The sequence below is a fragment of the Tinamus guttatus genome, unplaced genomic scaffold (assembly GCF_059628265.1).
Source record: "Tinamus guttatus ecotype Peru unplaced genomic scaffold, ASM5962826v1 Tinamus_guttatus_pri_ptg000409l, whole genome shotgun sequence".
NCBI classification, from domain to species: Eukaryota; Metazoa; Chordata; class Aves; order Tinamiformes; family Tinamidae; genus Tinamus; species Tinamus guttatus.
The window spans coordinates 807,223-829,321 of record NW_028288943.1 but is presented as its reverse complement, the minus strand read 5'-3'; the positions used below and the strand labels follow the sequence as shown (position 1 = coordinate 829,321).

General features: G+C 38.8%; 1 protein-coding gene across 1 annotated transcript in view; it reads left to right on the top strand.

Annotated features, from left to right (window-relative positions):
* Positions 1-22,099, top strand: part of AHRR (aryl hydrocarbon receptor repressor) — a 59,557-nt gene that overhangs the window by 25,498 nt on the left and 11,960 nt on the right. The window contains exon 3 of the mRNA XM_010214312.2: positions 6,290-6,390. Coding sequence (XP_010212614.2) covers positions 6,290-6,390 — 101 coding nt within the window. The remainder of the gene's footprint in view (positions 1-6,289; positions 6,391-22,099) is intronic.

Genomic DNA, 22,099 nt, shown 5'->3' with positions numbered 1-22,099 from the left:
AATCCTTCAGATGTTATGGCCTAAAGATGTTACAGCTCCAAACTACATAAAAGCAAAGCATCAAAACAAAAAATATATATATAGGAATGGCCCCTGCCTTAAAAATCCTTGCTGGTGATCAGTTAGGTCAAACGGAAAATAGTAGAACGGCTTAGTTATAGAGGTCAGGTTGAGGAATGATGGGATGAGTTTCTCTGGGAACGGAAGTAGAGTATATGAAGACATGCACAAGGGTCCAGATCAGCCCTTCTTCGTTTCTTACGCGTCTGAAATCCCTCTCTGATTAATGTCTGTCATTAAAGTCTGGCCTCCCAATTAGGCAGATCTCTCAGGATTGATGTTAAAAGGGAAGCTATAGGAAGGTGACATTTCTTTCTTTTGTTGTACGTACTTACTGTAGAAGTAATTTCCGTGTGCACTCCAATGCAGAGAGCGCAGTGGACAATCATTTTGCAAAGTTTATCTCATTTGCAAAGTTTATCTCATTTGCAGCTATTTATAAATCCAAAATCAGCCCAGTGGAATAAATCTAACCAAGTATTTTGATGATCTTTCTTGAAGCATTTCTTTGTATTTATCAAAAGATTTTACTTCACATAAGTATTCCTCAGCTTCTGACTTGCTGTTCTTTTTTTCTTTTTTTTACTTTCTCCCTAATGAATGAGAGTTATTTTCTGTCTCCTTACTTGAAGCCCCTTTGCTTTTGTGAGGCAATTTCCAGGTATCTGATACAATATCTAATGAGAAATTACTTTCCATTCCATGAAGGCTTAACCTTCATGAAAAGCATTCAGTGTTTGCCAGGAGTCATCAATATTTAACAGCTGTTGTTATTATGAAATATTTCATAGGGTAATGTGGCTTGTCTGCTTGCACGCAATGGTTTGAGCTTGTGCCAGGCCTCTGTCAGATGCAGGGGAAGACTGACAGGCGGCTCCATTGCGTGACAGAAGAGCTCTGGTTAGTCAGCAATCCGCTTCTGCAGAAAGGCCGGCCCTGCCCGCCTGCTCCCCACCCCGTCGGGTTTCCTTCAAAGGGAAAGGGGGTGACGGAAGGGGGGGCGGTGGAGTTTGAGTGGAGTAGGTGGCTCGTTGCCCAGCTCCCTCCCACGAGCAGCCAAGATAGCTGTAAGCCCTAATCACGCAAGGCTGTCCAGAAAGTGGATGCTGTAAAAACGCCTGGAGGAGAGCGAAACTGTCAGGCAATGCCATCTCTTTAATACCCCTTGTGCATGGAAAATATGTTAGGCTCACTGGAAAATGAGGGGGAAAGAAAAAAAAACAAAGGTGATGAGATCTGTAAAGAAAACAGTTCAGTTTGTACCTTAAATAAATGTCGTGCTGTGCTTGAGAAACTTCAAAGAGCAGTCAGATTTCAAAGCAACTCTTAAGAAGAAGCAGACTGAAAGAAAAAGCAATTTGAGAGGGAAAAAATTACATTATTGCTAGCATAATTTCAGCTGGCATTCTGGTAGCCTCTGCAACATAACTACACTCTCTTATTCAGAGAAAGGGTTTTGTTGTTGTTTTCTTTCCTGAAGCATAATGTGACCTGTATGATGCGGCATTTCAGAATGAAAATGTTCCCTTCATGTAGTTCGGGAATGCATAGTAACTCTGTTTATTCCAGTACGTATAAGGAGTGCTATCCTTATTGTCACTTCGTGTTGTCTGCAGCATTACAAGAGGATGTAGATTATTTCAGTTGATGACTGTAGTTTAACAGAATTTCTCATACAGCTCTTTCCTACCTGCTTTGTTATGTTTTATTTTGTTATCTTAGCACACAGAGTAACATATATAGTGGATTCTTCGTGCATCTAGGAGATCCAGGAAGACAGACCACGTGTTCACTTCTTTTTGAGAAATAGATACTGAAAGTAAGGCTTGTAATCGTATCTAATGTACATTTGGCTAGATTCTGGCATTTTGACCTGCGTATTGTAAGAAACAATTTATGTCCTGGGCAGCACTGGAGAGAAATGGTCTCATGGGTCTGAAGACCTTCTGAAGAAGAGAGAATTGTCCCTTGATAATCCAAATGAACCCAGGCAAGATGTTTGCATAAGAAATAACAAAATGTCTTCGCTACTCATCTCACTTGGGCCTTGTCAGAGCAGTAGGAGGTGATGTGTGCTACTTAGCTAAAGGGGAGTCTCTGCAGTTCGACCATAAATTATTTTGTTACAGACTGTAGCTTGGCAGGACATTTTCCTCGTTATTTTCTGAAGAAAATATTGCACTAGGGTGGAAAGAAAGGATACAGAGACACTTCAGAAAATATAATCCCATTTATTTATTTCCCTCACTCTGAATTATAGTGTTCTACAATGAATAAGTGTTCTATTATATATGGGGGTAGGGAATAGCTAAGATGATTTCATTATGCTTCTTCAGAACAGACAGTTTTCTGTTCTTTACTATGTTGCAGATTTAACTTTCAAGCCTAGTGGTTCATAAATTTAGATAGTAATGCAGAATTGGAGGCTTAAAGGAGATCTCAGGTTTTTTTGCAGTATTCTGGAGACAATGTTACACTGAAAGGCTCAGCTGTAGATTATGTAGATTATGTAGATTATTTCAGTTGATGACTGTAGTTTAACAGTACTATGTAGGACAGTCCAATAGTTTATTAATATACATTATCATTCTATTGTGGGCTTTTTTTTCCTTAACTATCTGTCCATTCTAATTCTACATGTGTGTATATATACATATATACATATATATATATATATATATATGTATGTATAGGGTTTCCACTGCTTTTGCTGTTTCCATATCATTGGAACAATGTCCTCAAATCTTGAGTTTTCCCCTCTCCTCCCTTCTCCTCTCTTTGCCCCCACCACCACCACCTTTTGTGGCGTCCTTCTGAATGATACAGCCTTTCTGGTCCTGTGGTTTTTCGTGTTGTCTGTGATTGTACTGTGCTCACTAGATCGTGTGACCCTGCAAAATTTTTAATTTCTATAATTGTGTGTCTTGTGTTTGTCACTCTGTAGTATCAGTACAGTCATTGGTCTTCTTTGGCAGAACAGCTCCATCTTCTGTTTTATTCTGTATTCTGGAAGTGCAGGTCACATAGTGCAGGCATTGAAAAAAGCTGCTGTTACTCCTGCTTCCATTTGATTTGCCAGTTTTGAACCTAGTAGGTGAGTGCTATACACTGAATTGGTGACAATCCAGTCTAAACAACTTTTTCTCCATTAGTAAGCAGTCCAAGGCTCCATAATGCTGAAACTTTCCATTTTGTATAGACAAGAGTATTCATCAGTTTGCCTCCAATACAATTTATTTTATTATCCTATTCTTGATATATGGATCCTCCAGCAGCCAAAAGTTCTTCCCTCAGGTCCTTAAGTCATCCTTTGCTGTTTGATATTTTCACAAAACTTTCTGCAGTTTGCTTCTACTTGCCTACTAGAGACATTGCTCATGAATTCTCCATTCTTTTGTTTGTTTTGAGCATTGTAGATTTTATTTTCATTCTACAGGGCCACCATTTTATAGCATGTTTAAATCTGATCACAGTGGTCTCAGAATTGGAGCCTTAGATAATAATATGGAATCAGATAGTAATATCAAATAACCAGTCATAATCAATAGGTCCTTCCTTCAGTTCTCCCATGTCCCCTTAGTATTGATAGGGATAGCATTAGTCTTTTCTGTTTTCTTTTTCCTGTTTTTCCCCCTAGTGAGAGCAGTTTTTCCTCCTCACTCTGTCATATTTTGCCTTTTTTCCTGGCCATTCCATTTTAGGATCTGAATATATTTTTGCCTTGCTTTCTTCAGGTGACCTGCAGTCACCATCATTAATATTTGTTCTGAGCTATCACTGCAAAATTAGCCCCCCTCTCCTCCCTAATGGGATTAATATAGTATTTCTAGTGCATGGAGGTAGAACAAGGACAAGCTGTCAGCAATGGCTCTTCAGGTGTAAATAGCAAAAGTTCCTGTCCTCTTGGCACAAAAAGGATCATTTGTCTTTCATGGTTCAAGGGGTACAGTTCAGACCAGTGAGTACAGTATGTTATGAAATGGATGTGTGGGGCCTAAGATAAAGTAACTCTGGTCATCAGCAAAGTAACATTAAAATACTTTCCATTTGGAGATGGAATTTCTACCAGGCAGACAAGCTGTGGAACAAATATTCCTTGTACTTCTGCTGCTGTGTTTGCGTGAGCCTGAAGGCTAACAAACAGGCAGGGAGCTCTGGCCTTCTCTGCTGGATAAAATAATAGTTTCCACTAGTGATGAAGTTAGAAGTAGTGGAATTTTTACAAACCAAAAGAACGCCTCAAAAAAATAAACCTTTGTTTCCTCTCACCCCTCCCTGTCTGTCCTTTAACCTGTACAAGTACTACAAAACACTGTGTAAGGACTTACGAAAATATGTTTTCTGAGGGGGGAAAATTCTAGAAGAGACTGTTGGAATAGAGGTTGTGCTTTTAAAAATTGCTGTCGCAAATGTCTAACACTCTGCTATGATTGACCATATGTCTGTTCTTATGGACAAACATAGCAGAAGGCTGGGCTGATCATGAAAAGGAAAAGTGACCTTTTTCAAGTAGTTCAAATATTATAGCAAAATGAAAATGCAAATTAAGATTCTTTATATCCCATTTATATGACCCTAATTTACAAAGCTGAAACACAACATTGTTTTGCCTGGAAAATGTGCATAGGGATCTGTTTTAGGCAACTTCATATTTTCTTGATGTATTTTCCCATGCTCAGCGGAAGTATTTATTACATTTAATTACACATTTATTACATTTAATTACACAGTGTTTTGGGGTAATGACCTACATTATCACTGACAGCAAATATTTACAATGTAAGCTAAAAAACACATGAATATTCAGTCAGTGTGATGCTGTGATGCCATCATCAATTATAAAATGCTGAGAGGTCTTTGTGGCATCCCATCAGTGGACTGTTAAGTTAATAAGGCTCTTATCCATAGCCCTTTTGAAAGAGAGTCAATTTAGATCATATCCTCAATCATTTTCAACAAATATTATTCAAGCTATTTAAAAATCGGTCTTTCAAAAATTTGGTGCCTTACTATAAATTTAAATCGGGTTGTCATCACTTTTAGCAAAAAGCCCAGCAGTATTAGAATCTTTCTTGCTTGTTTATTTTGATTTGATATAAAGTATTCCTGTTTCTCTCCACTGGTTTTTGGACTTCTAACCATCCAGGGCTGGGGCTGCTATAGCTATCCTTTAGTTGGAATGGACAGTGAGTATCAAATGTCTCAGCTAATCTCACTGGTAAATTCTCCCCCCTCATTCTCTATGTGAAAAGCAGAACAACCTGAAAACTGTGTCTCTGTTTGCTATCTGAGGTATTTCTATGATCCACTTCTGTTAGTCACAAGAATGGGGTAGTAAGAGTGAAGCTTATTCCTTAACTGTTACTGACCAAACTATAAAGACATATTCTTGTCATGCTCCACATTCCCTAAATGATGCAAAAGCCCAGAGTATCACGTGATGTGTACAAACAACTCAATCTTCTCAGAAATTCTTTCATTATCCCCAGAAATGAGACTGGATTTCAGAGATTTCTCCCTGTGATACAACCATATGGAAACTTGAATCTGAGTGTTCAAAGATATTTCAGATCAAGTAATGATAAACCGTGTGCAGGAAGGGTAGTCAACAGAAGTTTTGATTCATGCTAAGGTTTTTCTTATTATCAGAAAGAAAAATGTATGCAACTTTAATCTATAGGGATAGGTTTTCATGATTTTCATATGATAAAGGATCAGCTAAAAACTGTATATAAGCCTCTTCATTTGAATCTTAAAATTGGTCTTGGACTCATAGTAATGGCTAGGATTAAGTGAGAGTGAAAATATCCAATGCCAAGAAGGTCACCACTGACAATAAGTAACTTACTTATTACAGTACCTGGTCCTTTGAACTATATTGCTATTTCTTTATGTTGTAATTACATGTATCTTTTATAAACAAAACATCTTGCTAACTTTCTTTTGTTTCTTTTCTGTGGTTTTTATTTGTTGCTTTATGTAGAGCACACTAATGGGAAAAATGTGTTCAGTAAAAAATGTGATAGATATTTCATATAAAAAACATCTGGACTGACAAATATGTATCTATCTCCCTCACAACAAAAGGAAGTTTTCTGTAACTGACATCTAGACCATAAAGACAACTCCCAATTAAATTAATACAATGTTAAGTGAATAAAAACAGGGATTTTAGTCAAGTGGCCCTAAACAGTATGATTTATAAATTGATAATAACTCTTTTCAACAGCCATTCAAGAAAAGCACTTTAAGGAGCAAGGTGACCAAACAATAAAAGAAGACAATATATCTAACAACACTGCTGTACAAGAAGGTGGACTTCTACTAGAAGTGAGTGAAAAATGCTGTCTTTTCTAGCTCTAAATAGTTTATGTAATTTGGTGATATACTTGAGTAAATCCTTTGAGGCAACTTTGAGTACATATTTCATCTTGGTATGAGTCACTCAAGAATCAAACTTGTGAGCACTTCTTATAAGAGCAAAACTGACAGCAAAAACTGGCATGTATTTCGAAGGTACAAACAGGAACTTATCTAGTCACTGGTCTGAGCTAAGATTATTCTGGGATATTTTAGTTTATTCTACTCTCTGAACTCCATGTTCTGAGGGAAGCTGCATATACAGAAATTTTTCTTTCTATGTATTCCTTATCCCCGGTAGAATGACTTTATGTTGGCAGAGCAGCATATAAAGGGGCCATGCTGTTACTGAGACTTGGATCCATTAATCTGACTGCAGAATTAATACTGCAGTGAGCTACTGAACCAGTTAGAAGACAGCAGCCCATCTCCTTTACATCTGAATTTTAACCTCATGATGTAACAATGCCTTTTATACACTGAGGATCCTTGGAAATAGCCATTTGATTAAGACTAAAATATGTAGAGATGTTTTGGATAGGGTAGTATTCATGTTCTACATCATGTTTTAATGACAGCTCTGAGGCACATGTAAATAAAATAGTAACCTCCAGCAAAAAACTGGAAAAAAAAGACATTTTATCATGGGAGCCATTATCATAAGTTTTTCCGATCCTTGGAATAAAAAATGGCATTCAGATTTTCCTCTTAATACTTCAGAAGACCTTTGTTTTGTATTTCAAAGCAAATAATGTAGAGATATCTAATTAGTGCTAGTGCTAAAATTAGGTATTTGTCAAGTATTATTTGCAGTAATCACCATTCTTAAATAATAGGGAGTACAGAACAAAATAATGATAAATATCTCAAGTATCTAAATTTTAATGACACTTCCCTGTCTTCAGTCTGTATATATTACATATCAACAAGTTGTAATCATAAATGATCTTTAAACGATAACGCAGCTGCTACAGGCACATGGAGAGAACATTGATAATAATTTCAAGTACATTACAAGAGACTAATATTGCTGAAGATACTTACAGTCTGCTTGCCCTATGAGTCACATTCCTTTTGAATATATAGGAGATTTTTAATGCTGGGCAATACTTAATTCAAATCATTAATTGAATGATCAGTTGCATATTAATATGAATATTTTTACAAACTCTGCTAATGGACATGTTTCAGTAAGAATAAGAGGATATATTTTCCTTGAGACTTGCTGACAGTGTTCTCTGGTTACTGAATTTGGCTGAAACATCCATTCACTGAGAATGGAAGTTAATGAAATTGTTTTCTTGTTGTTCAGCCAAATTCACTGTTAGCGGTTAGGGACTGTGGTATTCTAAGTAAGTAGTTTCATTTATGATTCCTTCTCACAAGAAGCCAGCAGACTTACTGGTGGTTGTCGTATATGTATATTGATTTGTGAATCTAGCCATTTATTGTGTCTCAAAAGATATTTTTGCAGCTGTCAAAGGGGGTTTTCTCTTTCATAATACTATCTTGCACTGTGTAACTTTCCTAGATGCTTCTCTGTTACAAACTTAATTAATCTGAATCCCCAAATTTGTGTGAATAATGCTGTTTCTGACTGAAATGTTCATGGAAAACCAGACACTTGTTTTTTCTAGTGGATGGAGATGGATCCTGCTCTATATATGGAAGAATGGAGTAACAAGAACTATCACTATTAATAAATAATTTATTTTTGCCTTTGTAGTCTCGGAACTTACTTCCCCTTTCAGCTTAAAAGAAAACAATAGAATTAGTCTGTCTTTAAAGTACATTTAAAATGCTTTTTATTTTTAAAGGCCTCTATCATAACATGTGTTTATATTTAAGATTTTATAGAAATATTTTTACAGCTATAATCAAACAGCTTTCATCAGCAATAATAGAATAAACAATGATACCAGTTTTATCAAAGAATTTTTCATTGGAGCACAGCAGGTATTTTAATAACTAATTTCTCCCAGGGAATTAAGTTTTGGAAACATTTCTGGATAGGAGACTCTTTCCTTGCCATCCCTCTGTTTCCTTTTGGAGGGATGGCAAGGAAAGGTCTAATGTCAAAAGCCCAATTGCATTAATGGTCTTTCCCAGCACTCTCCATTTTTACAGTCTTTCTTTGAAGACTTTAGGCTCCAATTTTTGCAATAATGATTTTTAACTTAGCACTTTCTAAATATTTTCCAAGGCAGGTGGTTTTGCAACCCTTGTGCCACATGCCTTTTGGCAAAAATGGACACATTCAGCTTCTGAAGCCCGTTACTGAAAACTTAAAGAACACACACCCAAACCCTTAACCAGAAAAGTAGGAAAATAAATTATATTGGCAGTCAATAAATCGAGAGAGAATTTATGGGGTGTGGGGTAGGATGGAGAAATAAAATAAAACTGTGACTTGGAAAAATTAGAATGAGTCACTGGCAGGTATCTTGGCTATAGTCTTGATCCCTGTACTCATCCTGTGGCTGTTAGCCAGCTTTTGTTCTTCCCTCCAGCTATGCAGCACTCACAATCTTAAGTCAAGATTTGGAGTCCAGACTGATGGGCAGGTCATGTCTCATCCCAAAGGTTGTTGGGCAATTTCTATATGTTATACCATCTTAACTGCTCTGTTGTTGAGAAGAGGAAGACTCTCTCGATCTTTTTCTTTCTTTTTTTTTTTCAGTGATGTGCAGTTAGACAGTGCCCCCATCCTTTAACATCACTGATACTGCTTCTTGCATAATCATCACCCATTTATTAACCACCATCCTGACAACATTGCCACTTTAACTTTTCACCTTACAGCTGCTTTTGTAGTTCTTTTGCTCATTATAACCATGGATGTTCAAGTTTCTATCTCAGTCCTTGTTACTCAGGGGAAAGAGACATCTTGGTGGTATTTCTGTCTTCTATTTCTTCTGTGTCTCATCTGGCACACTTGTCTTCCATTGCTGGATCTGCAGCATAGAATTTATGATATCTGGGTCTCCAGACATATTGGATGTAATTCTTTTCAGGTGTGAAAATGGTGTTTTATGTTCATATTGTGAAAAATTTATTTTCATTTTAAATGCAGTCAGGATGTTCTAGGAATTCCCAAACAGATGCTAATGGAATAAGACTGGCTGGTTGTGTCATGCCCCATCTCTGTGATGAATACTGATAAAGGCCAGACCTAGCCTATTTAGGCAGTTGAATATTCACCAGCCATTCATGCTCCTTCAGGGAAGGTGCATTTTGTTTGCAGGATGTTCCACCCTGCTCTTTACACAGGTCCAAGACAGATTTCCACCATAAGTCCTATACTCTTAAGGTTTTGTAATATAAGAATCACGTTTCAATGGATTTATCTCAGGTTTTTCTTTATGGTCATTGTGAAGATAGCAATCCTCACACTATCCTGTTTTTTATTATTCAATGTAAGTTTGCCCTTCCTGAGGAGTGATAATTAGCTATTTCCATGTCCGAGTTACCTTTTCCTACTAAAATGAAATAGAAACATATGACTGAATAATAAGGTATCAATTTGGTTACTACTTCACTATAAAAATGAAATGTGGCAGCAAGAAATGCAAGGAACCTTTCAGGCTTAATTTGATTTGTACCCTAGAAGAGTAACTGTGCAGGCTCAGCATGTCTATACACTAACAAAAAAAAGAACCTTTTGCTTATTTTATTCTACATAGTTTGGAGTAATAACAGGCTCCCATGGAATGTCTCCATGGTATTCCATTGATGCCTGAATCACCTACTTTTTGAATTAGAACATCTGCGCCTCCCTGGTTTTGTATCCCACTCCATACTTCTGGAGCCCACCCCATTTTTCTAGCACTAATGACTCTAATCCTTATTCTTTTTATCATGTCAGAACTTTTTCATTAGTTCTAATACTAGATAGAGCCTGAGTCTTCTTACTCAAAACCAGCAAAAGTCGTGGGGCATTTTTAGCTAAGTTAAGGATACAGGATTTGATACAGTGCAAGTATGAAGCATATTACTTAACATTATACAGTTACTTTTAAAAATGGCTGCAAATAGTAAGATTTATGGGTTTTACTTTGAGGAGAGATGTCTATATCCACATTTTAGCACTGAAAGATATTTCCATGTGGCCTCTATTAACTATTTGAACTGCAGTTCAAGTTTCATTCCGAGGGAGTTGGAAAATGATATATTAGAAAACATCTTATTGGTGCTATTCTTCACTCTACATAAGGAAACAATGCAGAAAATCTTCTTCCTACTTGGTTTCCTATATTTTTTAAAACTTGTTAGTGTAATTCCATTTCCTTCTTTCAAACTTTAAGTAATTAGTTCTTGATAAAATTCTGTTCTTGAAAAAGTATTCTAGCTTGAATTTCAGTCCGAGAGCAGGAGATTTTGTTCTTCCTGTTATTTCTTAATTTGGACTTGTAAATGTTTCAGACAAAAGTCTGTTGTTGCATGGGGGCTATGATCAATGCAAAGACTTCTGAAATCAAAAGCTGATAGGGAAAGAGTTTTTGTTTTGTTCTAGTCTTGAGTTCCTTTTTAGCTACTAGCAATGTTGACTGTCTTAGCACAGTCCTTCTAAAATAAATCACGTTAGAGTCTGGTACAGTGGTTTACCTTGTAATATCTTGGTTTAAAATATGGCTACTAATTTAGAAGTTCTTACAAAGCAGTCATAGTCACAATTTCTTTTGCAGTGAATACAACTTTCAGAATTTACCCAAATAACTGTTTTGCTTTCTTGTTTTGAAGCATGAACATACTCCCAGTATTTCAGATGACATTTCAGATGAGATTAGTCATTTGGGAAGACTTACAGAGAATAAATCCATAGGAAAAGGATAAATAGGGTCAGGAGTTACCTGCCATCTTTATCACATGCATGCATTCATTTTTTTTTTTTTTCCTGGCAGGGAGAGGCAATACACAAATGAGTTTTTCAGAGGTCCTGGCCTTTATTTTCTTTGCGAACAGGCATATTTTTGAAACTCAGACTTGAAAGATTTGGCATGGGAACAGCATTGCACAAATATATCATTTCTGCTGCCCTTTAGACAAATAACTAATGTTCTCACTCTTTCCTTTTTTTTTTTTTTCAAACAAACGTAGACAGAAAAGCTTATGACTGCTGAATATCATTTTATCTCTACTCCAGTTCTTGCTATTATTATTACTATTGTAATGATCATGATGTTGCCAAGATGGTTAGGATTCTTAGTTATACCATAGCATGATTAACTTTGCTGGTGCACCATAACAAAAGAAAAAGACATGGTCGTTTTCCTCCAGTTCTTACAATCTAAGCACAAAATGAGGCCAGATGCATTCAAATAGACAACAGAGCTCCTGGAAACAATGAGGTAAATTGGTAACCATGATACCTGGATGAAGGGATGGAGTGCTGCCTCAGCAAGTTTGCTAATGATACAAAACTGGGAGGAGTATCCAATAGCCCAGAGGGCTGAGCTGCCATCCAGAGGGACCTGGACAGACTGGACAACTGGGCAGTGAGAAATCTTACGAAATTTAACAAAGACAAGTGCAAGGTACTGCACCTGGGGAGGGATAACCCCAGACACCAGTACAGGCTGGGGACTGACCTTCTGGAGAGCATCTCTGCAGAGAAAGACCTGGGCGTCATGGTGGACGATGAGTTGACCATGAGGCAGCAGTGTGCCCTCGTGGCCAAGAAGGCCAATGGGATCCTGGGGTGCGTTAAGAAGAGCATCTCCAGCAGGTCGAGGGAGGTGATCCTGCCCCTCTACTCAGCCCTGGAGTACTGTGTCCAGTTCTGGGCTCCACAGTATAAGAGGGATGTGGAGCTGCTGGAGAGAGTCCAGCGCAGGGCTACGAGGGTGATCAGAGGCCTGGAACATCTACCCTGTGAGGAAAGACTGAAAGAGCTGGGCCTGTTCAGCCTGGAGAAGAGAAGGCTGAGAGGGGATCTAATCAGTGTATATAAGTACCTCAAGGGAGGCAGTGCCTCAAGGGAGGCAGTGAGGAGGATGGTGCTGGCCTGTTTTCAGTGATACTCGTTGATAGAACTAGAGGAAACTGCCAGAAACTGAAGCATCAAAAGTTCCACAGGAAATTAAGGAAAAATTTCTTAACAGTGAGGGTGACAGAGCACTGGAACAGGTTGCCCAGAGAGATTGTGGAGTCTCCTTCTCTGGAGATCTTCAAAACCCGCTTGGACGCAGTCCTGTGCGATGTGCTCTAGGTGACCCTGCTTGAGCAGGGGGGTTGGGCTAGATGACTTCTAGAGGTCCTTTCCAAACTTAAGCATTCTGTGATTCTATGATTCTGTGATATCAGAAGTTATACTGTGTAAGCAGCTTGACGTTTATCAGAACTTTTGCATGAATTTTAAGGAAGAGTTTGAGAGAGAAAAATGAAGTACATTTGTGGACATATATGCCTGTATGGAATCTTTCAGAAATGTGAGAGGCAGGATTAAGTGCTTGTTTTCAAGTCCTGCATATGAGTGATAGAGAATAACACAGAGGACAGATCAGAGTCAGTACTAAGCTTTTTCAGCATTGAATGGACAATTATAACTGAGGGAGGAAGAGGCTATGAATGAACTGAAAATCAGCATAAGCAGCTGAAGCTTAGTGTGATAGAGAAAGAAGAACCAACAGCTAACCCAGGCAGGCAGAGAGGAGAGACAGCCAACATCATTGTTTTTTCAGGTCAGTATCAGAACAGTCAGCTTCCATTCGTCAGGGCAGAAAGAAATGTCTCAGTGCTTGAGATATGACACATCTCAGCCTAGCTGAGAATTTTAGATGTACTGGTGAATGGAGAAGCTGTTCATTAGCACTGTTATACATAAAGAATCAATAAGTTTTGGACATAGACCAGATGTGAATCTGAATTTTAGATCATTATTGAACTCCTGCTCTTATCTCCAGACTGTTCATTATAGCAAACTCCACCCTCACTTACTTTTTGCAAACACTTCCTCTCTTTATCCTCATGCTATTTCAGTGACTCTGGAGACAATCCCAAGACCACGTGATTTCCTCCACAACAAAATGTATTCTCCTGTTTCAACTAAATTAGCTTTTTTTTTTTTCCCCCACTGACTTCAAAACTAATCCTTGGCAAGTATACTCTCCAATATTCAATATATATTCAACCTCCATGTCTTATAGATCCCCTGGGATATAATCAGTTACTTGCATTCAAGTAACTAAGTTAATCATAATATACTGTTCTTTTCATGCAAAAGACCTTCAAGATCATCAAGTCCAACCATAAAACCATCAACACCATGCCTCATGGCATGGCAACCATGCCAACTCTGTCCCTAAGAGCCTCATCTACGCATTTCTGGAATATTGCCAGAAATGGTGACTCTACCACTTCCCTGGGCAGCCTGTTCCAAGGCTTCACCATTCTTTCCATGTAGAAATTCTTCCTAATGTCCCACCTGAAGCTCCCCTGGAGCATCTTGAGGCTATTTCCCTCTTGTCCTATCAGTAGCTATTTTGGAGAAGAGATTGACCCCCACCTCACTACAATCTCCTTTCAGGTATTTGTAGAGAGTGATAAGGTCTCCCCTGAGTCTCCTCTTCTCCAAACTAAATAATCCCAGCTCCCTCAGGTGCTCCTTGTAAGGTTTGTGCTCCAGCCCCTTCACCAGCTTCGTTGCCCTTCTTTGGACACGCTCCAGCTCCTCCATGTCTTTCTTGTAGTGCGAAGCCCGAAACTGAACACAATACTGAAGGTGCAGCCTCACCAGTGACAAGTTGAGGGGGACGATCACTTCTCTGGTCCTGCTGGCTACCGTATTCCTGATACAAGCCAGGCTGCCATTGGCCTTCTTGGCCACCTGGGCACACTGCTCGCTCGTGTTCGGCCGGCTGTTGACCAACACCTCCAGATCCTTTTCTGCCACACAGCTCTCCAGCCACTCTTCCCCAAGCCTGTAGTGCTGCATGGGCTTGCTGTGACTGAAGTGCAGGACCTGCCACTTGGCCTTGTTGATCCTGATACAGTTGGCCTCAGCCCATCATTCCAGCCTGTCTGGATCCCTCTGTAGTGCTTTCCTACCCTCAATCAGATCAACTCTTCCTCCCAGCTTGGTGTAATCTGCCAATTTGCTGATGGTGCACTCAATCCCCTCTTCCAGATCATTGATAAAAGATACTAAAGAGGACCAGCCATCCATCTGGTCCTCTTTACTCACCCCTGGGGTCTAAGTAGTCCACAGCCTTTACTTCATCCATTAGGCGGGTCACCTGGTCATAGGAGATCAGGTTGATCTGGCAGGACTTGCCTTTCATGAACCTATATTGACTGAGCCTGATCCTTTGGTTGTCATGCACATACTGTGTTAGCGCCCTCAAGATGATCTGCTCCATAACTTTCCCCAGTACCGAAGTCAGGCTGACAGGCCTGTAGTTCCTTGGATCCTCCATCCAACCCTTCTTGTAGATGGGTGTCACACTGACCAGTCTCCAGTCGTCTGGGACCTCCCCTGTTGACCAGGACTGCTGATAGATGATGGAGAGCAGCTTGGCGAGCACTTCTGCTAGCTCCCTCAGAACTGTCAGGTGGATCCCATCTGATTCCATAGACTTGAGAGTGTTCAGGTGGTGTAGCACGTCACAGAGTGTTTCCTTCTGAATTTTGGGGGCATTTATCCTGCTCACAATTGCTCAGGGGCACAAGTACTTTGAGGATAACTATCTCTGTGTTAAAGACTGAGACAAAGAAGGACCCTACCAACCAATGTCCTAAACAGTCCAAAGTCTGCCCTCCAGAAGCCTATCTACTATCTCAATGAGGTGGAATGATACTGTGTAAAGCAGATTCATGCAAGATGATTGTATGTTTTTTTTGGGGTATAAAGATTTCATAAGAAAAAATACATATTTCACTAGAAAATGTTTCAATTTTATTTTTTGCCTACCTCATTTAGTAAAACTTGAATATGGTAGATTGAATTGAAGAAAAAAGGGGTATTGAAAAAATTAAATGTACAATTTTCTAGTAGGAAGTACACAGTATTTATTTGGAGAAAGAAGGATGGATCGCATGGGGATCCTTCAAATAGTTCTGCTCCTGTCCCAGAAATTTCAAGAGAAATGATGATCATCTTGGCAAGTGTCTGCTCGGACTAAAGAAGAGATCCATAAAGATTCATGGTTTGCACTTGTCTGTAACTCGGTTTAAGCGTAAGCTTTGCAACATTCTGTAGGTGACCCTGCATGTGGAGGGGGGGTTGGACTAGATGATCTCTAGAGGTCCCTTCCAACCTTAACAATTCTATGACTCTATTGAACTGCCATTGCTGCTGTTTAGACAATTTTTCTTTGCCACTGACATTTACCTTATACTTAGATTAGTGAAGGCATTGCTTGTCTATAGGCAACAGATTGATAGGAGAATCAACACCTGTTGACAATATGCGACAGCGTATGTTTTATTCAGGGTATTCCTGGGTTCCAAAACATGCATAAAATGTACAGTAGCATAGTAAGGCTGTGCCCAAAGTCAAATTCTGCGACACCAGACTCTATAAAACTCCACTGTCTTGCAAGGATCTTTAAAAACATTGATGTCTTAACATATATTGTTGAACAGCATGTGAAGTACAGATTAGTTTACTTTCCGTTTCCCTCCAAAAATACTTCTGTCTCAAAAAATGTAATAAATACTAACACAGAAAAATTATGCTCTGCAATTAGGACAGTGCATTCTGCTTCTTTACAGTATATAGGCTCTATTGTGTCTGATATAGGCAGTGTTGTCTCTTTTAGGTTTTGATTTTTTACAGTAAGAGATGTCTGCCATTCACACTAGTTTGTAGCTTTTAAGTATGAATAAAAAGTCAGTTATGGATGGAACATTATGAGAGCCTGTTCTCTTAGTACCTGATATACTCACATGTAAAAAGCACTCCAAAAAAAATCCAGACATTTGATTCTTACATATATCTAACTGTCTAACATATTGAATAAATATCCAAGACTTTTCAGTCAGTTATTATTGCTGTGGAAAATAATGGGTAATCTTACTATATTTCTAGAAATTGTACAAAGGCTACCTAGCTGCATTTGTTTCCACGAATGGATTACATTACTGGAAGAGCACACATTTAATTTTTATATTCAACATCACTATTAATAAGGAAGCTCAATGAAAAAGATACACAAAATTGCATCAGACTTTAGTATCCTTTTATGATAATTGCTTTTGTAAAAGACATCTTATTCACCCAAGTACTGACTAGCATATGCAATCATCATTCATGTATGTATGAATTCAGGTATGCATTCATGTATTAATAAACAAGATGTATTTTTTGTCTGAAAATTGTAGAATTCATAATTTGAAATGCTGCTTTAGATTACTATAAATAGTCCCTTTCCTCGTTTAATGTCATAGTTAATGTCAGGTAATATTCCTAAACTCACTTCTGATACAAAAACCCTAATTGTTAATATGAAAAAGAGAGTCATGTTTTTTCACAATTAGAAAAAGCCCCCAAGTCTTGCCAAAAATTTTTGCTTTAATAGTAATTTTCTATTTTCTATTTTTCTACAACCATACCAATAAATTTGTACTGAAGTATGTGGTGTCACCTATGAATTTGTTTTTGCAGCAACAGATAAAAAAGCTTACCATTATCTGACTTTCTTTAATCTATTAGTTGTTAATGTTGCTCTGCTCTGGAAGCACATAGGATAGTCTGAAATCTAATTTTTGGTGTTTAGTACTTGTAAAAATCATTGGTTTCAACAGGCATGTATCTCTTTCTCGAATGTACTATATTAGAGTCAAATCTGTTTCTCAATGTCATCTTTGGCAGAATGGTTGTTTCTGAGGACTTGGCCCCACTGGAGGCCAGCAGCTTGATCATGTAGTAAGAGAGACCCTATAGACCAAGCAAGCTTAGTTAACACTGACTAAGCAAGCTTATCTTGGAAGGAAAGTATAAGATAGGAAAATTATATTTACAGCTGTCCATCATGCCATCAAAGTTGTGCATCTAAAAGCAAATTTGTACTTGGTGTGTCCAATACTTAATACATATAAAGCGTATCAAATCAATATTGAAATGCATTTATATGTGCGCATACATTACAGTCTCAATCTCTGGGGAACTGCTATGTTTTCTTTAAAGTTTATAGCTCACAATTACCAGAGCCCAATGACTCCTATTTTCCTAACTGACTTCCTTGAGGATGGGTTTGCTACCTCTTGAGGATCCAACTCCCTCATTAGAATAAGGCATATATAGAAACAATCTCTAAAGTTGGTCTAATTTCTCTATTGAAGTGATGTAATAGAATTGTAAGAATAAGAAATTTCACATGGTCCTCCCCACCCTTCAGAAGGCACGGTTGTCCCATCCAATAGTAAATGTGAGGGCTAGAGTTCAAAGTCTTCCTAGGATGTGGATGATGCTTTGCAACTTTTGCCTGACCTTATTCTGAGTAACACAGTACTAGATTGTGAATTTCAACGTTGTCTTTGAGGACTTTGAAATTAGAAGGAAAGTGAATGTAGTTTTATCTGTATTCTTATAGTTACCAAGAATGAAAGGTATTTAATGACCATATTTACATATTTCTTTGTATTTGAAAAGAAACAATTGCCACTGCAATTTCATCCTTATTTTCATTATTTCCACTGTCTTGCATGCAGCTGTCTGTGAAAGCCAATCTGATATAACATTTTCCCTCCAAAAAGACTTCCAACATAAACCCATGTCTCTAGGCTTGGACCCATAGGATGTACTTCCTTCATTGGCTCAAACAACAGAAGTTTGTTTGCTTTGTGGCTCCTTTTGCTTAAAAACTAATCAGTATATGCAAGTCTTTGATCAAAACCGAATGGTGGTAACAATTTTGCCACTTTCCCCTTGCATTGAATAATCACACAAATATTCCTTTGAACTTGCTTTGTAGATACAAAATAAGTCTTTAGGGCTAAAAGACTGTATTTGTTGAGTAAAGGCCATATTCTGATGTCACTAGATGCAATATTAATGAATGGTCCTTTATACATACTCGATTTTAATTCACAGTTAATTTTTTGGCTTATTAAGAGAATCTTAGGGATTCCTGAATGTTTTTTGAGAAGAGCAATTGTGAATCCTAAAAGCAGAAGTGAAAGGAAATACTGGTTAATTACACAATACAGTTTAAGACAGAAGACACATTAACTGTCTGTATTTTCCTCCTTATATTCATAAGATAATCAGTGTGAGAAACAAAAATGGGTGTATTATTTCTCTTTAAATATCTGCTTATTTAAATCAGCAGCAAGTGGCCCCATCCTGCATAGGATACAAAACGCAGAAATACACTATTAAATGAAACTGTTCCAGATAAACTGCAAGCCAGCCGACCCTGGAAATTTGGTACCCAAGTTGCGTGACTTGAAAATCTGTTCAAAGCAAGGCAGGGCTGCAAGACTGGACTGTTGTACTTTAGCAACCATAGCAACATGGTCTCTGGAGACCTAATGCTTGTGAATTTTCCTTTATTTCAAGGAAGCGTAATAAGAGAAACGTGGCTTGGAACTTGTTCTTTTTTTTTTCCCTTATATTCACTATGTCGTGACCTTGACAAAAATATCTTCGAAGTATTTGCTGGCTGATTTTCTGCTATGGGACCATTAAGAAATATCAGGATATATAAAGGATCTTGCCAAAGGAAGTCCTATCTTCCTCAAAATATTTGCCTTCATTCCCAGAGAACCTTTTTGTTAATGGAAGGAACTGATAACTTTCATCTTACAGCTACTGCGGGCACCAGAATAATGTTGTACTTTCTTTGAACTGACAGATTAATTGTTTTTTTTTGTTGTTGTTGTTGCTTCAGTAGCAGGTGCAGCTTTTCGTGAGTACATAATTGGATGTGCATGTTTTTCAGAAGAACACAGACGCCTGTTTGGTGCCAAACTCTTTTTCCATTTGGAAAAAAAAAAAGTGATTTAATTTTTAAAATACAGTGTAGGAAACACATGTAAGTGTTTCTAAAAAGCCATATACAAACAAACAAATGTTCACAATGCATATTTAAGTCCGTTGCACATGTTTCAGCTATTATCCTGGATTTTAAATTCCATCTGTCATTGAATCCATATGACTTATGAATGCCAGTTTACAACCATGTACTTTTACAGATTAGAAGAGTTGTTTTTCATTGCAAAAGTTCTAATGTCTACAGTAAAATCTTTATGTGTGTATACATGTTTCTTTTCCTCCTAAATCCAAGAGCCCTACTTAGGCTTTTCAGTATTTCTACACCATGGGATAGGCTCAAATGGGAAAAGCTGCTCTTCTCTATGCTACCCTCTCTTTGGCTTTGGCAGACACATGCTTTACAGAGCTGCAACAGCTGCAGAGTCTTATTTCCTAACCCTTCTTAAAGATTGCTGCACTGGGTCCAGTCCACTCCTGCTCTGTGACTGTATTCCATTGTGTGGGAGCAAGTTTTACATTTTAAAAGTAGAGACAGATCTCCTAGGGGCCTAGACATGAGCCTAAACCCATTATATCAGATGCAGAAGATTCATTTTACAATCTGGATATTTATTTCTTGAGTTATAAAAACTATACTTAGCAAAGAGAGATGCTCCCCCTATTTCCTAAAGGTGTTATAAAAACAGCATGCCTGTAAGACAATGGGAAGTGCATTGTACATTTTAATGATTGTCACTATGATACTATCTGAGATTCTGTGATCTTGCAGTAATTTTGTAAGTCCTCTAAAATATGGTTTGGTGCATTAACTATTCATGCATTATGAACATTTAACAAATATTCTTAATTTCTAGCTGTCCCAGTTGTGTAGAATAAACTGAAGGTCTCCTGAAGTGTGCACATTAACAGCAGTAGTCACCTGTCTAAAGGAGTCCCCTTTAATGTTATATGGCTATCTTTGTGAAAATTTTCAATCTGTCCAAATTACAGGTCTTGACAGATGTGCAAATGTAATACAATTTCTAGCATCATGTAAGTGATAGTTTCATTGTTGTGAAGAAGAGTACAAGAGAGACAAGATGTCAAAAATGCTTTCTCGTCTCCGCTAGTTACTGTAAATGGATGTGACAGATGCCATCTACAGAGGCTCCCCTCAGTACAGGGAAAAGGCGCAGATGTGAAGATGTAGAAATCTTGACACAATTTCTTACGTTTAGTGAGGTGCTAGGATAAACTTGGGCATTATTTCTAACAGCAGATTGAACAACCATTCAACAGTAGACAGGGATAACTAGTGATGAACACTAATCCATCTACCCCTTTGTTCTGGAAAGGATCTGTGTTCATTGGGCTGACCTGAAGCTAAACACTGTTTTCCCCTAGCTATTGTTGCAGCTGACTCCACTTTAACTATACTTGCACCTGGCTCATGGTTAGCAATGATTTGATTAAATCAGTTGCTGTAAGCCCTCTTCTGAGGGTAGATGCTGGATGGCAGAACCTAGAGGGTGGTGATCAGCGGCGCAGAGTCTAGTTGGAGGCCTGTAGTTAGCAGTGCCCTCCAGGGGTCAGTCCTCGATCCAGTCCTGTTTTATTTATTCATTAATGATCTGGATAAAGGCACAAAGTGCTCCCTCAGCAAGTTTGTTGATGATACGAAACTGGGAGGAGTAGCCGATAGCCCAGAGGGCTGCCATCCAGAGGGACCTGAACAGACTGGATAACTGGGCAGTGAAAAACCTCATCCAATCCAACAAGGCCAAGTGCAAGGTCCTGCACTTAGGGAGGAATAACCGAAGACATCAGTACAGGCTGGGGACCAACCTTCTGGAGAGCAGCTCTGCAGAGAAAGACCTGGGTGTCATGGTGGACGACAAGTTGACTATGAGGCAGCAGTGTGCCGTCGTGGCCAAGAGGGCCAATGGGATCCTGGGGTGCATCAAGAAGAGCGTCTCCAGCAGGTCGAGGGAGGTGATCCTGCCCCTCTACTCAGCCCTGGTGAGGCCACATCTGGAGCACTGTGTCCAGTTCTGGGCTCCACAGTACAAGAGGGATGTGGAGCTGCTGGAGGGAGTCCAGCGCAGGGCCACAAGGATGATCAGGGGCCTGGAGCATCTGCCCTATGAGGAGAGACTGAAAGAGCTGGGCCAGTTCAGCCTGGAGAAGAGAAGGCTGAGAGGGGATCTGATCAGTGTCTATAAGTACCTCAAGGGAGGCAGTGAGGAGGATGGTGCTGGCCTCTTTTCAGTGGGGCCCACTGATAAAACTAGAGGAAACGGCCAGAAACTGAAGCATCAAAAGTTCCCCAGGAAAAAAATTTCTTAACAGTGAGGGTGCCAGAGCACTGGAACAGGCTGCCGAGAGAGGTTATGAAGTCTCCTTCTCTGGACATCTTCAAAACCCGCTTGGATGCAGTCTTGTGCCACGTGCTCTAGGTGACCCTGCGTGTGCAGGGGGGTTGGACTAGATGACCTCTAGAGGTCCCTTCCAACTTTAAGCATTCTATGATTCTACGTAAGCCATTGAAGTCTTCTTCTCCAGTCACCATTTTACAAGTTTGTTGAGCAACAGTATAGCTAGCTATATATGGTCCTGCTGTGTCAAGTTTCCAAAGATGCTCTACATTTATGAGTGGGACGAAATCATGTGAGGAGGTCAACTATTGAACAATGGGTTCTTGAAATTCTTCCCATCATTGTCATAGTGGGAACAAGCTTTAAGCAATCTTGAAAACCAGGTCCTTAT